Source organism: Centruroides vittatus, unplaced genomic scaffold (assembly GCF_030686945.1).
Source record: "Centruroides vittatus isolate TY-2023 unplaced genomic scaffold, ASM3068694v2 contig_1042, whole genome shotgun sequence".
NCBI lineage: Eukaryota > Metazoa > Arthropoda > Arachnida > Scorpiones > Buthidae > Centruroides > Centruroides vittatus.
The window spans coordinates 330430-354238 of record NW_027120674.1 but is presented as its reverse complement, the minus strand read 5'-3'; the positions used below and the strand labels follow the sequence as shown (position 1 = coordinate 354238).

At 33.8% G+C, this 23809-nt stretch overlaps 1 protein-coding gene across 5 annotated transcripts in view; it reads left to right on the top strand.

Annotated features, from left to right (window-relative positions):
- LOC136969831 (teneurin-m-like) overlaps nucleotides 1-23809 on the top strand; it is a 148263-nt gene that overhangs the window by 93601 nt on the left and 30853 nt on the right. For 4 of the 5 annotated variants that reach the window (XM_067264128.1, XM_067264106.1, XM_067264118.1 and 1 more), the window contains one exon: nucleotides 17600-17929. The exons of the other annotated variant lie outside the window; for it this stretch is intronic. In XM_067264128.1, the coding sequence (XP_067120229.1) occupies nucleotides 17600-17929 (330 nt within the window). The remainder of the gene's footprint in view (nucleotides 1-17599; nucleotides 17930-23809) is intronic. 5 annotated transcript variants of the gene reach the window in all.

The following is a 23809-nucleotide window of genomic DNA, read 5'->3' as shown; positions in this document are numbered from 1 at the left end:
TCTAGTTGCATTGTAACTGTAACGTAATGCAAATTTTTACTGTTTCACGGTGAGTATGTTCTAGTTTAATTTAATAAAAAACTATTCTTCTCTGGGGAATTCTTTTTTAAAAAACGATGTTTAAAGATAGAAAATGTTGTTTGTGCAGGAAAGTAGAAACAAATCTTCAAACATTTGTTAAAGAAGAGCTAGAAATGCACCCTTGTTGCTCCTTTGTTTTGATAATAGATTGAAGTCGGGAGAATATCGAATTCTTAGTTATTATTGAAGTTTTGTTGTTTAATCTGTTCGAGCAACGAAGGTAATTTGCTGCGATCACATCGATTGTCAAGCGTATCTCCCCACAAGGGATACGCTGTTAAAAAATTTCTACTCCAATTATCCACTTAAAAGTGGCTGAACAATCAACCAGAAAACAGATCTCATTAACACACCAGCTTTGTTTTCCTTGGCCACAGATCAGAATTGGTTCGGTCGCTACTTTTTCTTACAAAGAATTCCAAGAAATTCGAATTTTCTTTGCATTTTTTTCTTCCTTTTTCTCTTACCTTTTCCACTCATTTCCATGTGTAAACAGTGGAAAAGCATTAGAAAAGCCAAAATGCTTTTCTTCATTGGCTCGTGAAAGATTTAAGGAATTAAAAGTCGCATTAATTCTGTAAACCTGGCAACCGGATCGCTTAAATGTGTTTTAATAATTAAATAAGGATAAATATTTTTTTCTTTTCTCAGCGTCATACTTTAATATTCAAATGGTTTTAGCACAGCTTAAGAGCGTTGTGATGCACGAAAATTCGTCCGCATCCTTAAGATGAGTGATGCTCTTCCCGAGCATCGATCTGATTCTTTACAATTTTATAGTCGACGAAGTATATATTTATGAAGCTTAGATAAATATTTAACAAATTTATTATCTTAAAATCTTAAAATAATTATCAATTTTTTTTTCTCTCTCTATTTTTAAGTATTAAGCTAGCGATTAACACATTGAGAAATCTGGAGAAGTTAACGAGACGAATTAGCTTTTAATGCGATTATAACCGATAAAATTGAGATTTTTACTTTTCCAAAGTGAAGATAAAAGTTTAATTATGGATATAGAAAAAATTTAATATTCCTTTATTAAACTTTGTTTGCCATTATAATTGTTGAAGAGAATGAAAGAAAGTTGTGCCGCTGCAGGAATAAACTAAACAATGAAGTGTGGAGTGGTGTGATGGATGATGTTGGAAAGTTTGACAAATTACTGGCGATAGAACTGTCAATCTATTGTAGCTATTTTCAATCACCTGCATGAGATGAACGGTGTTGTCGCTTATTGAAGACAAACTGTTTACATTTTGTTCACACAAAAGAATTCTTCCCATGCTAAAACTTTCAGTTAAAAAAACTAGTCGAATGTGTAAAATATCGAAGCCGAAGTAGCATTTACGAGTCTGCAACACTGCAGCATAACTAAAGTTTTAAGTTAATTCTCTTAAACAGCAAAGGTTTGTCATTACATTCGGCTACATCCCTCGTAAGAGCTACAGCTTGTCAGCTTAGAATTTTAATTATCGATATTCTGCTTCACCAAATTAGTCTTGATTATTATTCCTTTATATCCTTAGAAGAATATTATCTTTCAGGTTATCGCTTTACACTTGTATCGATCGTTTGTTGAAATGTATATCGAATCCCGAGCAAAGCTTTTCAAATGAATGTTTTGATTCTTTCTAGGCTCATAAAGATGAAATTCTCCTTTATCCCAAGAATTAAATAGATTTTTATAAATTACTACGTCACTTTTTTCTTTTTTTTACAAGATATAATGTAATTTATAGTCATTAAAAGTTATTATCGGCTGAATCTTTAAGCAAGAGTAAATTTTCTCATCAGAGAATTTCGATTTTTTTTCCTTATAAATGTTTAAATTTTATCACTTTAAAATTGATAAAATTATATAATTTCTTATGTAAATCGCTTTTTAAAAATGTTTATTCGACGAATTATAGCTAAAAGTAAAGAAATTAGCCGTATTATCTCGATACACGTCGAAAGAAATTGGATAATTGATCCTTTGTTTATGTAATTTAACATAGAAAGAAGCATCTTGTAAATCATTTATAGTTAATTTGTTACGTTCTTACGCTTCGCCTATAATTATATTTAATATTTTAACACAAAAAACACTCATTTTTCTTATAATTTCATAACATTTATCGATAAATATAGGTCTATGAACTAACATTATCTACTCCTCTTACATCACGACTCTAATTAATTCTTAAGCTAGAAACTTGAAATTTTCTTACAGAAAACGTTTTAAATTATTAATAAAAGTTTTACCAAACAGAATATTTATATTTTTAAAGAATAAAACGCGAAGTATTTACGAGTTTAACCGGAATAAAACTCGTTCTTAACGGTGTAAAAAAAAGGGATAAATTCGGTAATTGATAGAGAATCCGCCATTTCGATTCAACTTCTCTAACCAAATTGAGAAAGAGATAAAGAGATCTACTCAATAAAAAGTCATCTGGAAAAGAAAATGTCTATATTTTGTTCATCAGTGCAAGAATGTATCGCGTTACACGTACTGAATATTTTAAAAGACAAAGATAAATTCTGATATATTCAAGAATATTTATTTTTAGTGCCAACTGAAATATTTATAAATAATCGAAAATCTGCAAGATTTTATTGACGATATTTTCCGTATAGAAAGAAGATAAAAGCGAGTTTAGTTTAGATTTTTTTTCCTTTCTTTCTCTCTCTCTCTCTCTCTTCTACTTTATCCCTTTCCTAATTTAAAATTCAATCATTTCTTCTAAAGTAATTCAAAGCCGAGTCATTTTAAGGTGACTTCGATGTTTTTACAGTATGAAAGTAAAGGTTGTTTTTTACCTAAATTTCATATTTTCTAATCATTCTGCTCTTTCCTCCATTTTCCAACCTCCGAATTCTTTCGTAGAGGAATACAATTACACGTCCACTAGCCTTGAGCTTGGAGACCGCTAAGTGCTTGCATATGCTATTACGCTTCTTATTGACTATAACTATCGCAGGTAAGTAGAAGATTACTCGGGGGATAACATCTTGCGTCGAAATTAGTTCCCATACGACGTAATCCCGACTCTCGGCTCGTCTAATGCTTTTAAGTAAAAATAACTGTTTAAATTCTGTTATCTTCCTGTTTGACTTAAAGTGTAGTTTCTCCCTCCAGCCTCAGCACATGAAAGCTTATTAGGATGAGACAGGAGAAAGAGGACAGCTTCTCTAAAATAAGACTCACTTCACTCACCACTTAGAGTGCGTAGTCAACTTCAATACAGCCTGTAAAACTTGTTTTCCTGCAAGGCAGCGGAGCTTTGCGGGGAAGCCTCCTTGTTTTCTTCTTGGCTCCAAACTATAAGAGAAGTTTAAAGCAGCATAGCAATGTTGCGGCAAATTGAATTCTGAGGTTCATTTTTATGTGTACATCAAAGACGTGGCGACTTTTTTTTTATTTTATTTTAATTTAAAAATCCGGATGAAGAAGCGAACAGACTTTATACCTTATATATATATATTGGATAAAATACAATTTTTCTTTTCTTTTTACGAATTTAGTAAGGAATAAAAGCTGATTATTGGGATGTAATAATTTACTTTAAAGGATGTTTTTTTTTGTATAGAGTAATTTGTATTTTATAAGAATTTAAAAAGAATTACCGGGATGAAAACGTTAATTCTATAGGAACGATGCTATTAATTTTTCAAGCGATAGAAGTTTTTCTTGGATTTTTTTTCCGGTAAAAAATCAGTAAATAAAACATAATTTTTTGGATAGGTTTTTCAGAAAAATACGATTCTTGCTTCTTTTATTAGAATGCCATTTTTTTACAAAGATGGGGAAAATATCGATTGGATTATAATCTGCAGTCGAGGCGTGTTGAAGTAATGCGATACGTATTACCTGTGTAGTGTGCATGCCACCATTACCTTTCCATTACAACACCTTCATTAATACCTCCTGATCTGGTTTCGGTCATTTTTTACCAATCCAAACAAATAAAATACTATAAAAATAACCTTAAATAGGTAGCATCGTAATTCTACAACCTTATTGCACCTATTAGATTCCCCCCCTGCAGACGATATTTGCTATAACTCGGACGTTTTTGGCTTGATAAATGGTAACGATTAATCGTGTTCTCGCTTGTGTGTGTGTGTGTGTGTTGCTGGAAAGGATTTCCGGACGTGGCCAAATTGTGCCAGCAAATAAGTTCAAAAGCAACTACTGCCTCTATCGTTCAAACGTCAAGATTCGAACGTCAGGATGAGCGAGCGACAAACATTCTCTCTTCATTACCTTATCTGTAACTGTCCGAGTCGTAAGTAAACAAAGAGGATCGCCCTTTAAAAGGACAAGAAGAAAAATGTTGGTCAAGAAGAGTGGAGATTGATCGGACGGAGAAACATCCTACTATATTAAGATACGTATTTTTTGGTCAACGGTTAAATCATTGTGTCCAAAGTCTGACCATTTGTCCAACTTGTTCCACGCTCCTTTAGACAACGGGCATTTATTGTTAGTATAGGTCTTCGACCCTCTGCCTATGCCTTCTGACTTTTAATTCCTCTACAAATCTTTCCTCTTTTCTACTATAAATTTATATATAAACGAGTTACACGACTACGTAAATGCATCTAAGTCTTCTCGAATTTTGACTAAGTACAGAGTTTCTACGTTAGTGTTTTTGTCATTTTCTTCAATTTATTAATTTTAAAATCAGATCAAATGATTTTACATTCCATTTAATGGGAAATTTACAGGATTTTCTACGTCATTTATTCTTAAACAGGGAGCAATTTGAAATTAACTACAATTTATGGTTTGGATTTTTTAAAAAAAAAAGTAATAATAATCGAGAGAATTGAGCGGAATTGTATAAAAATTTACGTGTTAAATGCTTTCTAGAATCGGAATTGTGAATTTCTATCCAAACGAAGCAGAAACGAAACGAAATTTCCGCATTTTGGGTACAAAAATCCAGATAAATATACAGGTCGAAGAACACGGCAAAGGCAATAGAAGTCAAGAGAAGGGTCGACTTTCATTTCTATCCTATAATGTCGCAGACAGTAATTATTTCCATTTGATGTCTCCGATTGTCAGTCACACAGCATGACTCACAGCTTGTCAAGACAGTTGCTGCACTTCGATCCCATCGAGTCCCTTACCCCAACAGGGATTGACTTTCTGCCTATCTCTCTCTCTCTCTCTATATATATATATATATATAGAGGTATATAATTGCATAAACGTCCATTTTTTATCATTTCTAAATATTTTATCCAGAAAAGTAAGAAATTAAAGTCAGATATTTACTCGTCTGTTTATAATTGAAGTGATCCTGACAAGGAAAATTCAACTCAATTGGGAAATGAAAGGAAGCTAAGAGTAAATCAATTTAAGTTCATTTAGAATCCGGATATTCGTGAGAATCGCATAACACGATTAGAAGATTTTAATTTGCTCATTAACGTTCATTAAGTGTTCAAATTAAAAATTAAAATCCGCTGGAAAGAAGGCAAGAAGTCGATCTTGGGGAAGGGGAAAAAATAAATAACGATACACTATTTAAAATAACTTTATTATTTCCCTTAAAGAGTTAGGGAACTTTATAAATAATCTTAAAATCTTTAAATATTTCAACGTTTATGACCCTTTAAATTCGTTATGATGGCTTAAAAAATCCAAGAAGAATTAATTCGTTTGACGAGGAGAATGATTTTATTAGTTAGATCTTCTCTGGGGACGTTCGAATTTCGAGATAAAGTGTCAAGAGAACGTTGTCCAGAATTGTGTTTCCATCTATTTACATACTTTAAAACGTCGATCGCGTATTACCTTACATAAACGTCGAGTGAATGTTGATACGTAAGAAAAGATTTCACCCAAATATCTGGCGTTAAATGTACGACAAAGCACGTAGTCTATAGGCAAAAATATATAATAAAAGGTCACTTTTAAACAGGATCATCACTCAATAAATTGATATACGAGGCCCGTCAGTGTCAAATCTTTCTCTATTGTGCAGCATCATTACCGTATCTTATCACAGTTTGTATCTATACTTCCATTTTTTCTTATCTCCAACTGAAATCTAAAGAAACAAGTTTGTTTTTTACCTTGTTTTTTTCTTAGATCCTTTCATTTTTATATATATATATATATATTTTTCCCCCTGTTTTCCTCGGAAGAAAGAGGAAAAATTCATTACACTTTGTTGTAGATTCTTGCCTGCGCTTTCATAAATATAACATCGGTGACTTAGTTAAGGAAGAAAAATGATTCCGTGTAGCGTGTAGCAATGGTGCCGATGATAAATTTATTTCCTAACAAGGAAACACGATATCGGATATACATGTTGGGGAAACAATCATAACGAATTGCGGCATCACGTGGTTTTTCCATTCTATTCTTAGAAACGTCCTCATCCCGGATGCTGGATTTTTCCTCTCGTCTTCATCTTTGCCACCGTGCAGTATCTGCCTGGTAATTGCCGTGTTTTCCTCCTACTTTTTTTTGACTGTTTTGCACGATTGCAATCGTTTATCACACTAGTAGCAGCAACGGCAACAAAGGAGGAGGAAGAGCAATCGCTTATGATTAATTATTGATCATCGAACAATCGATGATATACCGGATTTCAGTAGTTTTTGTTAGGAAAGTTTATTTATTTATTCAATTTTTCTCGTTATATTCTTTCAAAAAATCTAACTATAAAAATATTTTCGAGTTTATTAACGACGAACGTGAGACGTTGTAACACAATGAATTGCTTAATTAGGCCTTAATAACGAGTAATTACAGTAAGATATCTGGCCGAGTAGTATCTACGCCAATTAGTTTGATGCCGGAAACAACTTTTTTCCTAACGCAGCACCTCTCACTTTCGTTCTTGTCCTATCCTGAGGAGGGGGGAACAAACTACAACGTCCCCTCTCACACTTTTCTAATACCTCTCTACGTATCGATCCCTTCTCGTTATACGCCGGTCTCCGAGCTGGCTCCTACTTCTAACCGATGACCTCCGACCTCTGGAGTTATTAAAAATAAACAAAATAATCATCTCGCTAAGATGCGCGTGAAGGGGGATCGTTTCGACTAGCGGATTTATCTGTCAGAGTAGCATAGGTCGTCAAGCACGACTCGTACATGCGAATGGACTTCTTCCTAATTGGTGCCACGTCCTGTCGTTAAGAACTTATGTCTTCGAACAGACAGACGGAATTGCTTTGACACTCGCGGATTTTCGCCAATTTCCACCTGCATCTGACGTATAAATCATTAAAAAATAACTCGTTTCCTACCGAACTCTTTATATTATGACAGGGTTTGGATCCCTCTTCACTTTTCAACGTGGGTGAGCGGTCGAGGTTGTGTCCCACCTCTTAAATTACGGTTTATGTGCGAGAAGAAATCAAGGTTAAATCGAGAGTAGAACAGAAATGATGAATAAAGTGTTTCTGTAAGGAGGAACAGTCAAACTCGAGATGCGTAGCGAAGCATTTCCGGGCATCTGGATAGAAAAGATCCTGTCACAGTTACAGGAAGTTCGACCGACGTCACACAGTGTCGCATTCTCACTTTCTCTCACGATCTTATCTATTATAACATTGACAATAACACGAACTGTATACGACTATATTAAAACTGCATTCTTGAAAATGGAGATTTATCATAAAATAACAGAAATTTGCAACTAGAAAACTATTAAAAAATTCAAAAATAAACTTATTCAAATATTAAAAGTTCTCATATTTTAAAAAATTCATAATATTTTTCTACTTTTTTTAAAAAAAACTTAAAAATCTTCGAGTTTAAATCTCTCGGAGGGATGCGAATTTAAATAAGATATAAAGATAAATATTTTAAAATATCGAAAAGAATTACAAAAAATGATTTAATTTCTCTTAAAATATTTATTATAATGCATTTATAATCGTTTAAACATTTTTAAAAAACCCGAATAATTTTCTAACAAAAAAATAATGCAAAGATGCTAAATATTGTAGTGATGCGGAGGAGCGGGAGGAAGAGGAGGAGGAGGATGAAAAAGATGCGGATGAGATGGAGTCTTTATAAACCAATGAAAAGAAACACGTTGTTTACTTGAGAGAGAAAATCCGAGCGTTAAATTTGTTTTGATCTAAGTAATAAAACGAGGAATTCCAATAGGAGTAGTCAGCCATTAAAAGATCACTTAAGCTCGGAAGTGCAATGCCAAACTGGACGTTCCCGATTGAAATTTAATCTCTAAATTCCATATAAACATGTTTACCTTTCGTTTAGATTAAGCTTCATCCAATATAACTCTTAGTCGATGATCAATTTGTACATCTTTTCCTTGTATAATGAGTCAAGAATGCGATACTTAATTAATGTTTAAAGCTTTAAAAGCTACATAGTTATCGTTCTAAACAAATTTCGACCTTGTTTATCGGCCGTGAGGAATTATTAAAAAGGTGAATTCGATGAGGAACGACCATCCCCCCTAATTTTTTTTTCTCCTTTCCTATTTCTCTTGGGTGATACCAATCAACTGATATTGTTATAAGGTGAAGGAGGAGAGTAGCCGTTTGGTCGATATATTCGCGATGTTTATACGTAAAAATTCCCCGAGTTAGGTATATTTTGCATAAATTAGCATCGGAAAATGATGCTAAACCAGATTAAATTGCAAAAATATGCCCAGAAATAAGGAATTTATTATAGGAAAAAAAGAAGATTCGAGTGTGTTTTTAATGGGATTTTTTCCGATATTTTCTTGCAAAAATGACCTAGAGTAAAGATATTTTAAGGCTATTTTTCATAAAATAGCACGGAAAAATACGAAGAAGCCGATTCTTCACAGGAAAAAAAAAATGGTTAAAGTAAAAAATAAAAAATAAAATAACGGAAAATTAGAAGAGAAAAGAGTATTTTTGATGGAAATATCCGACATTTCCTTGCCGAAATCCTTAAATAGCGAGTGAAACCATTAAATTTATATAAAAAATATTAATAAATCGAATTAAAACGAAGAAACGTCGACCAGAAAATGAAGAATTACAAGAAAAAATAGATTATAAGGGAATAAATGGCGAGGAAATTTCGAGCATTCCCGCTTAAAAAATCCCTAAAATAATGATTTCTTGCATAAAATAACTTCGAAAAACGCTATTAAAGTAGAATAATTTGTTTAAAAAGTAAGCAGAAAGTAAAAAAATTTTAAAAAAAAGACAAAAATACAAGTAAATTTGTACGATTAAGAGTTAAAGTGCGAGAAGTTTTGGAGGAAAATTACAAATTTTAAGTGAGAAAAGACGAAAAATATTTAAAGAAAAAGGAGAAAATAACGCATTTAGGTTGTTATTTATTTGTTTTTTTCCTTAAAAATTCTCCGGGGGGTGCGACAATCAACACAAATTGTGGAAAGAAGAGGTAGAAATTGTTGACGATATTCCCATGTATAAAATCCCAGAAGGTAGCCAAGCAAAGATAGAAGTAAACAGCGAAGAAAGCTGTCAGGACGTGGAAGAGTAAAAGAGAAAAGGCTGAAACATTACCAAGGATTTAGATGTCATGACTGGAAGATTTACAGAGAAAGCTCCCCTCGGATCCAAGAGCCGCAGGCAGCAGACAAAACTACGTCACACAAAATTAACGATAACATTGGAAAACGGTCATACATCACAATCAAGAAAGATAGACACGAGGACCCCGTCCCGAGGGAGTTTGCACGAGAGGGATTGAAGACTATAAGACTCTATAGAGTAGACCAGAAAGGAATGCTCACGTTAGGAAAGTGCAGTCATTATACCTGGGGTTGCCATTGCAATCTGCAGTATTCGGGTGTTACAATATTGATGGAGCTTCTACTACTTGTATTTCTGGTACCTACCTCTCCCCCCTTACACTCTTGGGGGATATTTGTTGCCCGAATCATCCATCTTCCCCCCTTCTCACGTGACTTATATAGGGTGGGACCACACAAATAGAATCCATAAGGGAGAAAGAGAGAATTGTGTTTTATCCTCCCGCTACCGGCTTTAATACTAAAGTGTAGTAAGCCAATGGCAACAGCTGCTACCACGTTGCTGTCTTGACCACATTTTAAAATCGTATCGTGTTACCATCCAAACAAATCAATTTTCCACACCATTCTCGTCTTCTTCTCTTCCGAAATTATTTATTATCTGCTCCGTTCCACCGCCATTTTTATTCATATATTCCCCTCTTTATATACGACGAGTTGATCAAAATTGTGTCTTTACACTTTAATAAGTGCCGTCCATGCCGTCCATGTTTTAATTTCTATAAATGATGCTTACATTGGGGTGTTCGGGAGGGATGCCAAATTTTCTAGACGTGTAGATTCTAATATGCTACAAGTACCCGATCCTTTTATACGAAGAAAGGATCCTTTCCTCTTCCTACACAAAGGATACATCCTGTGTGAGAAGGAAGTTTTTACTTCCTTAATAGGAACGAAAGTGTCTCCCTGTGTGTAACGAAAGATCTTTTATGCTTAGTACAAAGAAAAACACAGATCTTTTCTTCACAAATGCAAAGAAAGTATCATTTTCTCAAAGTTTTCCTGTAGATAAATAAAGGAGCCTTTCATTTTCCTATACACAAACAAAAGATCCTTTGATGTTCCTGTGTGCAAAAGAAAGATTCTTTGCTCTTTCTATATAAAGGAAGAATCTTTTATGCTTAATACCACAATATAATTACAAAGAAAAATTCCTTATTTTTCTGTTCACAGACAAACAAAAGATTCTTTCATCTTCCTGCGTGTAAATAAAGGATCCTTTTATGTTATTGTAGACGAGAAAGGACTTTGTAATTCTAAATGCAAAGAAAGGATCCTTTACTCTTCCTGTATGCAGAAAAATCCCTTTCCTGGATGCAGAGATTCTTTCCTACTTGCATAAAAATAATTTAAACTAGGGGCATCTTTTCTAACGGTCAACTCTCCTTCTCCTACGTTTATTTATTTATTTTTACACTTAACTTTGGAAATTGTAATCAAAATAAAATATTAAATCATCACAAAGAGAAATATTTATTTAGTAAAGATTATCTGATTGTAGATTTAATAAGAGAACAACAGATCGTTAATTTTCTCAAGCTTTGACTGTAATAGGAAAATTCAATTTATTCAAACGAAAAGTGAATAATGTTGCATTCTTGGCTCCGATTTACTCATTTCTGTCTTAAATTCTAAAGAATTTATATAAAATTTCGAAGGTAAAGACAAGGGGGAAAATGTTATATTAGTATACAAGAGTGATGCTCGTCTCTTCCTCATCACTTCATCCAGTGAGGCATCTTACCCAAATACAACAATACGGTCAAACGTAGGCCATAAACAACGTCTGTTCTCACCGAAACAGTAGTTTTTTAATGGTTGAAACACGTTGTTTCGGTGATACAGGCGTGACTTTTTTCGGAATTCTCCATCTTCTGAAGTGGGAAAGTATCTTCGATTTCCACCTGTTTTGTAAGAACGGTACGGAATTATTTATGATAAAATTATTATAAAAATATAGTTTTTGTATTAAATATTCATGATATAAATGTTTTACTAATAAATAATCTACAGAATTTAATATTTTTCGAGGTGAATTCGTTAGAAGCTTGCTATACTTTCGAGTAAAACTTTGGAGACGAGAGAAAATATTCCCATGATTACTAACAAAAAAATCTTTTAAATTAATAAAATAATATTAAAAAATAAATAAATTTATAAAATTCTTAATTAATTTAATATTATTTATGTATTTTTAAAAAAAAATATTTTAAATATAAAAAGGAAAAATGGTTAAAATCGAGAAAGAACATTAAAATTGGGCCTTTTTATGTATATTTTGTCATATTTATCATTTAAAATATTATTTTAATATTAAAAAATATTATTTAATATTTTATTTATCAAGTTTTTTTGTATTTTAAAGTGATTTTAGATGTATTTTTGCATTAAAGTTAAACATTTTTGCCTGCTTTAAGCACAGAAGTGAATGATGAATCGCAAGTTTTAAACGTTAAAAAATGAAATTTAAATAATATTTTCACTTCAGAAATAATTAAAAATTGAAAAATTACAATCTAAAATGTTTATTTTGACTCAAATTTTAAAGGATTATTAATTTTTAGAACGGATAAGAACATAAAAATCGTCCTCATCTCCCCTATCGATTTTAAAATATCTCGGGTTGAATGGCGAATTACTTTGTAGTAAAAATTAATTAATCATTATTAAAATCTGTTTAACATACACAATTACCATTATTTAAAGTAATTCCAATTAAAACCAACAAAATTAAGAAAGGTAATTAATTATAATCAACTTATAAAACGTAATTAAAAATGATAACAGCATCCTTCTCTTCCATTTAAACATACGTTCGTTTAGGATTTTAATAAGACAAGATGTACTTTTCTATAAAGAAAATAAGAAGAAGACACTTAAATTTCTTTCAAATTTTAAGAATTTTCGACTTTTAGACCGATTTAGTTTCGAAAAATTCCAATTTTCTCACGAGAAAACGGGCACAAGTTAATTAGCATCCTTGCATGTGAATGGTGCAGGAGATACGGGTCAATTGCAAATATGTTGCACAGTTGGCGGCAGAGTTGCCTCTATTACGTCACAACTCGGTTCCTTATCGACTTTAGATTTAAATTGGATGAAAATAGAATAGATAAGTTATTTAATTAAACAAAAATAAGCTGAATAAACTAACCTCTAGAGCCATTGTGCGGGTCGTGTTTGAATGCATCGAAACAAAACATGTCCCGCTTTACTAACAGAAGTTGTTCTCTGACCTGTAACAGTAGCTCTCGATACTAAAATAGCTCTATTATATAAATTATAAGGCTTATAAAATTAATTCTAAGCTGTATAACTAATATTATAAGCTAGAACTAAGTTTTAGAAAGCTGATTCTATAGTAGAGGTGTTAGAGAATTAATTCTCGAAGTCATAACTACTATTCTGGTTTAAAAAATATATAGTAGAATAGCTCTACATTCTAGAATAATAGTCATATATAAAAATTATTCAAGATTATAATCTAGAAAAGTCGATTTACGAGTCTATAATTGCTAGAATATCAGTTTTTCAGGCTAGAAAGGCCATTCTGGCATGGAGATTTCAAAAAAATAACCCGAAAAAGAATTGTTTTTGACTTTACAATAATATTTCTAGATGTTAAGATAACAATTATATAATCTAGAACAATTTATAACGCAGAACGGCAGCAGGAAAGCATCCTTATCTTCCGCATCTTATCCGGATGCGGAGGATAAACGATGCTTTTCTAACGTCTCCATTAATTCGTTACAGTCAAACAGAACTTTTAAACAGGTTTTTTGAAGCGAGAACAATAAAAAAAAGGAACAATTTCGACTTTATTTGTGGTCGGTCGAACGGTTTAAGAAAATATTTGACGTGTTGTTTAACGCAGCATTAGTCTTTAACTGGAAAAGGACGAATCAAAAATTGGAAAAGAAAATGTTTAATAGAAGAATGTACATCCGGAATTGCCAAGTAGTTTAAGTGAATCGGGTGACAGTTTTGGTGACGTCAAAGAAAGAGGGGGGAGAGAAAAAAACGTCGACAGTTTAGAATTATTTAAAGAATTTATCACAGTTTTCTTTTTCTTTTTTTCATTCTTTCCTATCGAATTTAATGGCGTCGGATGCCATTTAAATCAGTCGAATTAGTCTTCTCTTCTCATAATTGTGAGTTATTGTTAGCAATAAAGACTATTGTCTAGGGCATTTTGTTCCAGATAATGTTATTTATTTTGTTCCACACACAACTTTTGTCCTCTTTTTCTACTCGTAACGTTACTTTATCGATCTGTCTTTGATGCGTCTATGCTACGGCACGGTTCGTCTCGTCCGTCTGTGCGTAAAGATGTAGAAGAATCTTATAGACCTTTTCTTTCCTAATTCTAATGATAAAAACGCTGTCCTAGTTAACGGATAATCGAGTTTAGAAAGGTTTGATCTCTATTGGAAACCGATAAAGTTGTCAACTATTATATCAGATTGCTAGACTGATGGATATATTTCTTTCCTTTATATTTCGATTGGCAAACGTGTCAGCTGTTCTGGACACAGATTTTTTGGTTGAAAATTCTATCCTGAATCTTAAGATTTTTGGCTTTTTAACTTGTATATATCGACTTAGACAACGTTCAAACCTTCCCTCCGATGCTACCGGATGATAAATGCCATCCGATTGGTCGAAAGTTAAGCTTTAGACTGGAGTTAACGGTTCCTAATGGCCAATTAACTTCTCGAATCTTATAATATGACTATGGGGTGAGTGCTGTGGTGTTGCCAGATGTAGGAGAAGCGAGTTTTTGCCCCCGTCGACCGAGAAGAGGTGGATATTGGCCCATCTGTTTTCGTTCTGCCTGTCCATTCTTCTGCAATAATTAATTTGTATCGGCTGAGAACTCGGTTAATTACACGAACTTGGTGCCATCTGCGCATTCCCAAATAGATCGCCACTTCCTGAGCGAATCTTTAGAAGTTGTAGGGGCGGAGGGAAGGGGAGGAGATAGGAAAAAGGGCGAAATTCAAGCGTGAAGTAAAAAAGGAACCGCAAAACTGGATGGGGGGGACCCACAATCGAATGGAGGCTTTTCTATCCCCAACCTCGGGGGTACTCTGTGTGATAGGGATGGTGTAAACTGGAGCGATGCTCGGGGAGGGGTGGAGATAAGGTGTAAAAAGCCAACGATTTCGACAAGAAAGCCTCCCAACTCTACACTTTTCGGGATCGAAAATGGTATTAAAAAGCGACCCCGGAGGGGTGGAAACGGTTAAGGTGGTGGGTGAATGGGTGGCCGTCTAGAAAGTCGAGTTTTCTTCCACAGCTTAAAGAAAAATATATATATAAAAAAAGGAGGAGAAGAAGAGATTCTTTTCAACTTTTGGGTTCTTTCAATAAAAATGTGAACTAGAAACCTACCGAGCATCAGATCATCTACCATTTACATTAGATCTTTATGCAGTCTGCGATAAAAATGTGCAGATTGCTCAATGGTTGCACCCCAGATAACTGATGTTTGGTAAGTTTAGATACTTACCTTTTTATCTACACCTCATCGAGCTGGACAGTAAATGTTTTCACATGTGCTATAAAAAGATATAATGTTTGCGAATTAAGCTACAAAATTCTTCCAGTATCTATCTCAAAAATCACTTTCGACGGCATCTTTTTTCCAAAAGAAAAAAAAAAGAGATCTCCAGCATCCAATCTCCAACGTCCATTCTCCAGCATCCAAGATTTGAGAGAAGGGATGATGTAGCCTGGTAAATAAGATGCAAGAATATATTATACAATTATTAATGCATGTTTAAAGTATTAAACAAATATGTGCTCTTAAATTAAGATAAAATTAGCGAAATTGTTGGCTTAATTTTGTATACATTTTGGCCCTCTTGTAAAATCTGAATTTTAATCAATTCTCTTACGAGGTATGCTTAAAATTCCTTTAATTTTGTAGGAAAATTTCGATTCCTAACGTCTTTTATAGAGGATATTTGTCGAAGGTTGAATATTTTTCGTCTTTTCTAACGGATTTTAAGTGATAGATTGCATCTTTGCTGCGTGACAAGTGGAAAAATCCTTAAGGCACCCGGATGTCCGAAGAGACCCGTCTCTTAACAGGAGGGATTGACATTTTCACATGGAAAGAAACAAATCAGACGGTTTAAGTTACAAAACCAGTCCACATCTGACTTCACTATTTTCGATTGATTGTTCCTGTAGCAGGGTGGAACACCCAACAGAATATCAACTCGAGAAATTTGTCATCACACGTTCGATACGATGCTGCACTTTTCCTTCTTCCTCTTCTTCTCCCGTGGAATTTAATCTTTTAATTTCAATTTAAACACTTTTTAAGGCTACTTTAAGATCAAGAAATTTAATTTGAATGAGAGTTTTTCGTAAAAAAATCTTCGAAAAACCTCCCTTTCTTACACTAGCTACCAACTGGTCTTTTAGTATTATTGACTTTAAATCGCGAGGATTTTATTTTACCTTTTCTTCCATAGAAATAAACTTAAACTTTTCTATTTTAATTTAAACGTATAAAAAACACATTCCTCTTTAACTTAATTCCATAATAATAATTATTTCTATAGAAAATAATTTCAAAAATAAATCCCTTTTCGTGCTTAAAAATTCGAAATTTAGCAATTAAAATCGCTTAGAATGGCAGAAAAAGAAATGACAAGACGAAGCGATATTTGCCATCTGCAAATCGACTAAACGAAAAGTTTAATTATTCAGTGACGTCACCGTCCTCCACCCCAATTTGTTTGGCTGAGTGGCAGATCGCAGCCTAATCTGACACCAGAACTATTATTTTTCCATAAGGACTGTCTCGACCTTGCTCGACTGGGGAGTCGTCGATGACAAGGAAAAGGGGGGATGGAAGGTGTAAGCAAGCAGTGTCTAGGGTCAGATCGATGCATCGATTAGTCTTTCCCAGTCTTTCCGGCTCTTCTTTCTCTATCTGATGTATGACCTTAATGACTATGCATGCAGACTCTTCAATGGTACTAATATATACCCAACAAACGTGACCCCCGCTATAGTGAAAACCTCGCTATAGAGCTTCGATATCTACACCGCTTACAACGCATCGCTTATATATCGAATGGCGGAAACTCTTTAAATTAATTAAAGTCGTGTAGGATCTAAACCCTTTGAGTATGTTCTCGGAGATCTAAAGCCTCTTAAGAATTAATAAGATGTTCTCTTCTTCTAAGGCTCGTGAGCATATTTAAAAATTAAATAAGGTTCCTCGCAACCGGACAAACCTTATTTAAAATTAATTAGAAGTTGGGTAAGATGCAGAGATTTATTTATTTATTAATTAATTAATTAGAAACAAACGTAGATTGATAGTTTAGTTACGTGATTTTATCGTAGACAACGTTTAATTTGACAAATTGGCTTTCTGTCGATAAGCTGGACAGAAGTAGATAGAAGAGAAAAACCAACTCGGATCCAATCCCTCTAGTAAAATAGTTAAGGTCTCTCGAGATATCTATCATTAACTTCCTATTTCCGGTATCTGGAACACGTCATTTCCTGTCGTGGACGAGTGGACCATCAATTCTTTTTCTCTTAACAATTAGTAGAGAATTTATTGTTTTATCTATTTATTTTTAATCGTTTTTTAAGCTAATTTTTTTAATACTTTGTTTACCTGACGAATGAGGGAGATGCTCTCTGCTCTCCAGCATCCTTGGACGAGGAATTATAGCTTGGCTTCGAATTTCGCATCCACCTACGTTCGCTCCAAATAACCTACCCCCAGCAACCGAAAATATGAACACCTAGCCCTATTTATAGACGTTTTATGTTATTAAGAGGAGGGAATTTACATAGAAAATGCTGTAAAAAAATAAGAATAAATACTTTTCTTATTTACATATTTCTTATCTTTACAGAACTTAGAAAAATTCGCATTTCTTTTTTAATGTGATGCATGAAGTAGCATATATATAACGTCCCGTAGATCTGATAGGTGGTTTTTATCTTCGCAGGAGACTTGAAGAACGATACAGGAACTTCCCCTAAAGAATCAGAAGGACCCTTATCCTCCCACACGCCCCACAACCCCGACAAAGAAGTCGAACCCTCAACCCCTACGAAATTCCGTCCCTGGGGTCAGCTGCTAGGTGGAGTGAACCTACGTCAGCAGTACTCTACCCTGCCGTTGTCCACCAGGTCAAGGGTCAATAGGTCACGAAGGCACGCCGCCGGTCTCTCGTCGTCTTCTCAATCCTCCGCAGAGGAGGACAATTCGGATGCTACCTTCACAGGATCGGAGCTCGCTCTGGCACGTGACAGCACTTTAGTCCTTCAAAATAGACGTAGGTGCTTTTCCCCCATTGCTGCATGCTGTTGTGATGTTTGTAGAATGTAATTTTCTTACCGACCGCGTACTGCAAAAGTATCGAGAAATCGTATTAGCGGCAAGTTTCTAGTAAAAATAATTCCGAAATTCGGTTAAGAGAGAGACAATAAACAAAAGTGAAACTTCAAAGTCGCCTGGTTTTCTCTTTGCAAAGAGATGGACGCGCTCTCCTCTTAGTTGTGGTTGTCACAAAGACTCGACTGTCAACTTGTTTACCTTGGGGAGTGCTCGACACTATCGCTTGACTAATATTGTTCGCTAGGTCGATTTCCTAAACTCCTATTTTTGATATTTTGACAGCTCCGAATATTTTTCAAATATTCCTGCTTTTTATAGTTCATATACGAGCGCAGAAACAAAGACAATTCTTATTGATATTCGCCCACACTATTCGTTAAATTCCACACTACTTTCTCCACTTTTATAATACGAACATTTCTTTTCTATAAAACACTATTTTTTAATCTATATTTTCTTAAATATTTTACCAACTTCTGCTACTTTTGGGCTATATATGAAATTGACTAACTCTGCCAATTTGTCATAATTACCTGTATTATAATAATGATAAATAATTTAAAAATCAAAGTATTTTTCCATATTAATATAGTTTATTTATTACATTAAAGGAATAAATTTCCATAACTGGGAATATTATTATTGACAGCCTACTACCGCTTAGGGGCCTTACCGCCGTCTCTACTACTCGGCCGCACCCGTTGAGGGCCCGGCAGAACTGACCATGGGCACGAAAAAGAACCTCGTAGTTTCGTTTTTTTTTTTTTTTTTCATTTCTTGCTCATCGTCCCGCGGGCACTAAAATGGCCTTTTTTCATTTCCATCTTGAATTCGTCCGTGTCCATAATGCGGGATGACCAACGAAACCTGACTTATCCGGTCGACCACCCATTGAAAAATTTCCGAAATTGTTCTTCGGGATTCGATCCCGGATTCCCCAAAATGTCTAGTGTTTCAATCAAAGTGTTAATTAAATCTGTAAAGTATTTTAACCAATAACAGATCGTAATAAATTTAAATCAGCCAATCAGCGAACGTCTCGGTTTAAAATATCTCGCGCTAATTAATTAATTAAAAGAAGCGATATAAAAACATTTATTACAGTTAAAGTGAAAGATATTTATAGAAAATCGGAGAAATTTCTTCGTAATATCGGGCCGAATGCATTCTTTCTGATACAAAATCGTGAATATACAGCGTGTGTGTATATATATATATAAATTTAAAAACAAGAAGGAATACGGACAGATGGAAACGACAAATGATTTCCCAAACGTTTTATTCTAGCCATACAATAAACATTCTATTATCAACGATTTATTTGAAAGTTGTTGGGAAAAACAATGGCTCGACGGCGATTTTTTATCATCTATATTGCATTTCTGAAAGATTATCTTCGACTACTCGATTATTTCACTGTAAAATTTAATCCCAGAAGTCTGCCTTTAAATTATGTAACTTATTTTTATGTATATATATATTTTTTATATGAAATTTTCTTTTTCTTTATTTTTTCTATTCAATTTTCCAATGATTTATAAAAAATAGTTTTAAGTCAAGTTTCCATAAATATATAAGAGGATTTTCTCTTCAGAAACACGATAGGATTGGCAGATGTTGTTTAAGTTTGTTATAACGTGTAATATTTGCACGTGTATCCACGTTGTTCTACCTTCTTATCGCCTATTCTAACCCATTTTTCTCTTCGGAAACGATCTTAAAATCGGAAACTACCTAAATTATTAATTCTACTCGTTTCCACTGCAAAGTAACCAAAATTGTGCTTAAAAGTTGGGCATCTCCTAGAGTGATTTCTCGGAGGATTCGTTGAATTTCTTGAAATTCGAAGGAAATTTTAGCAAATTTCGAATTATCGATCGTGTCTAGAGCTGGAGAAATGCTTAAATTTCGCGCCGACATTTGAAAAAATTCGGGAAAATAATTCTATAAAGAAATATAACGGCGACTCGCCCCTTTCTTTAAACATGATTTTATTACAACTTGTAATAAGGAATATATCTATTTTTAGGCAGAAAAGTCATTTACCTGCCATATTTTTAGATATTTAATACTGTTAATGCCAGAAGTTCTGCATTTTGTCAAGCGTACGTTTAGCAGGAAACTCATGCTGCGAAGCAGTAAAATTAGCGATAGTGGTGCGAATGACGATGAGGATGATTCACCAACTAAAATGTGGATCGTAAAGAATTAAGATAACAATACACGTGACTGTTACAAATTATGATACGGCTTTCTCTATAGTTTAGATAATTTACTTTCTTTAAAATCTCTGTTTGAAAATGTAATATTTCTATGTCATTTGTTAGATAATGTTCTTCACAGTTTGTGATTTTAAAGTCGTGTTATCTTAATTTTATTATTAAAATTGTGATAATATATCTAAGAAACGTTTAATCGATAAATATTTGAAATATTTTTAAAGTGAATACTTTAATTTATAGTTGTTTCCATGATGTAATCCTATATTAAGCTGTGTTGCAATATGGGGTACTTCAGAGGAATCTTTCTTCAAAGCTCTAAAATTTCATTTTGACGATGAGAAATGATGCAGTATTGAAGTATTTCGATAGAAAGCGCTTAGATTTGAGGATATTTTTATCATTAATTCGATTATATACTTCTATTAATGAGTTTGTTTCAGTCAAACAATTTCGATCTATCCCGTAGATGAAACCAATACTGGTGAAAATCTAGAAGTATAGGAAATTGTAGGCAATCTGCCAAGTGCATTGGGTTCTGCAAGACGAGACTGTCACCATTTGACCCTTGCACTCTGCAATATGTAATTGTGTTCTGACTGAATGATGGATGGAATGGAGTCAATAGCAGTTTTCGAATGGCTAACGGAGCCAATAGCCAGTGGTCATTTCTACATAAACCCCATTCTCCGCGTAACAGATCATAAATGGGGTGGTCGCGTGACAGTTTCTTAGCATGGACTTCACTCTATTTTCTTCAATTCTACTATTAAACACGAATCAACTAAACAGCCCGCTAATGTGCAACTTTCAACTTTGCTCTCACTCTTTCTCCTGGTAGAAATAATTTCTTAGTGTAAATGTTTGCGGTGATAAACGCGAGTAAATGACGTCCCCCGATTGTTTATGGACCGAGTTAAGTCTAAAGGTCAGAGGTTAGATGGTAGATATCGAGAATTTAAACTTACTCGGACCCGGAGGTCAAAAGTGTTCGACAACGTGAAGGAATGTTACAAGTCGAAGTAAGTCGTATATTTTTATTTTTTCTATTCATAAATATGCTTTAATATGTGGAAAAAGTGATAAAGTATATTACGTAATGTATTTTTGGAAGGAAAAAATGGAGAAAGTTTCGTAAATAGCTACTTTTCTTAGAGAAAGGGATGAGGAGAAACATCATTGGGGAATATCTCGTTACATAACGAAGAATGTAAATGTAAAGAATCCAAAACACGAAAGAAGAAATCAGAGATTTGCACGGTTCCTTCTCTTCATCTTTATCTACATGCATACTACACTATTTTTACATAAGAATGCCGATAATGCCACTACCTAACGAGTAGCTTAGCTTGTACCTCTTCTAGTAACTGATGGAGTGTGTAAAGCCTTTGCGGCATTCATCAAGATGCACACGAATCAAAGGATATATATATATATCTAAAAATATAAAAAAATTTTAAAGTTCAGACCTATGTAACAACGTGATTCGTATAGCGAAGTCGATAGAAGAATAGAAAACTGTATAAGATTTGTAAACAAGCCATAATCTTACCCTCCGATGGCAATTGTATTCAGGTATTCCGCAGAGATTCGGTCATAACCCCTTTCGATTCGAATGTAAAGCGAAATTTTCTTTGATAAAAAACAGTATAAAAAGAAAAAGGAAAGTTCAGTTGATGTTATTAATACACGTGACTAGTCAAAAAGTGATTTTTCCAATTGATATTCTGCAAGATATTTGCTTTTATCATGAAAAATTTAATTTCTAATTAGTGGAAAATGTGTAATTATATATTCCTTATTACTTTTTTACATGAAAAAATGCGATTGTTTTTTTAAATATTTGATTTATTTTAATGACGTTTCTTGAAAGAAAACGTTTTTAAGTTAATTGTTTTGTTGATTTTTCTTACGATATTTACGTTTAATCGAGAAGTTCTCTGCTGGAAAAAATAAAAATAAAAAAGGAATTTCTTCAAATTTTAGGATTTCTAAGGTTTATTTTTAATTGTGTTTGTCGTCTCGACTTTATTTATGATGTTTTTGTAAGATTTTTCTTTTTTAGCATCACTTCTTTAACTGATATTATCTTTAGTTTGTTTGTACTTTGATTGCAAACACGAGAAGCGTTATGAAGCAGAGGGAATGTGTTAAGACACTTGTCTTCTAGGCAATAATGATGCTGTTGAGGAGAATTTTTGAATATGAATCATTGTAATTCTGGAATTATTACAAGAAACTAAATAATGTACGATTTAATAGAATCGAAATTTATATTTGAAAGATTTAGGAGAAGATTCACATAGAAGAACTCGATTCATAAATAATAGTTTTAAATTTTAGATTTGTTTCGAAGCTGTAAAATCGTATTTATTTAAGAATTTTATTTTTTTTCCTGCAAAATTTAAATTCATTTTTGTCTAGAATATCTCGCACGTGAAGCCGGATGTGCAGTTGTAGAAACTCGTATAAGAACGGAAGTGTTTCTCATAAGGAACGAAGAGTTAAAGAAGAGCAAGAGCAACTAAATGATGTGAATGATTCGATGAGGAAGAGGAATATCTATCAAAATAAATAATGCGAAAAAAATGATAAAAATCGTAAGAAAATGGCGGAATAACGATATCCGAATTGTCCGCAATTAATGAAATTGTTAGAAAAGTTAAGAGAAATTGTTTCTCCTTCGTTCCTTGAGAAAATTAAATTGCTCGTCGGCATCCTTTTCTTCTGATTAAGCTAATCCGAAACTACTTTGGTACTTGTTTGTCTTTGCCCTTCAGGAGGGAAGGCCACACGTTGTTGACACATCTCTGGTCACCTCACACTAATCATGTCGACTCCCACTAAGAAAAGAACCAGACTTTAGTTAATTTGCACTTTAATCCACTTAGTTATGACTAAGTGAAAAGAGTAGGAAGATAGTCAAAGCGCATAAAAATCCATGGAGAATAGTTAACCAACGGAGACCAGACAAGCGCACTCACTCTTCAAAAATACATTTTTACGATTATTATAACGAAGGAAAAACGTAATTTGCCCTCGGAATAACGCTTTTTAACTTATTAAAACGTTAAATAAAGTTTTGATTACCGCACTTAAGCTGAGAATAACAAAGCCGAGACTACTCGAATACAGAAGAGAATTTTGACGAAAACATTAATTATTTTGATTAAAAATTAACCTTAGGTCGTACAAAGTTTTGATACGATGACTTTACTCACAAGAGGTACTCCTGGAGCACTTAAGCGAAGAGGAAATGTAGATTGTTGAAAGACCGCAAAAGACGTAGCCCCGGGAACTACACGTTGATTAAACATGTTACTAAATTCTTGGCAAAGTAGGACGTGTGCAATGTGACACTCGACAATCGAGTGTCCCGTTTGCACCCGGTTTGCAAGGCAGAATGGTTGGAAGGGACACCGTCTGGAAGTAATTGCTGTGTTCTAAAAGTGATAGAAAACTACGGTCCAATGGGACCGTACGTGACTAAGCACCTTTCATTAAAATGACGAGGGAAATATCAAAAGATTGTCATGTGACTGACAAAAGTGGAGCTCTGCAGAGTGCCACTCGATGCAGTAATCCACCAAGTTATCCCG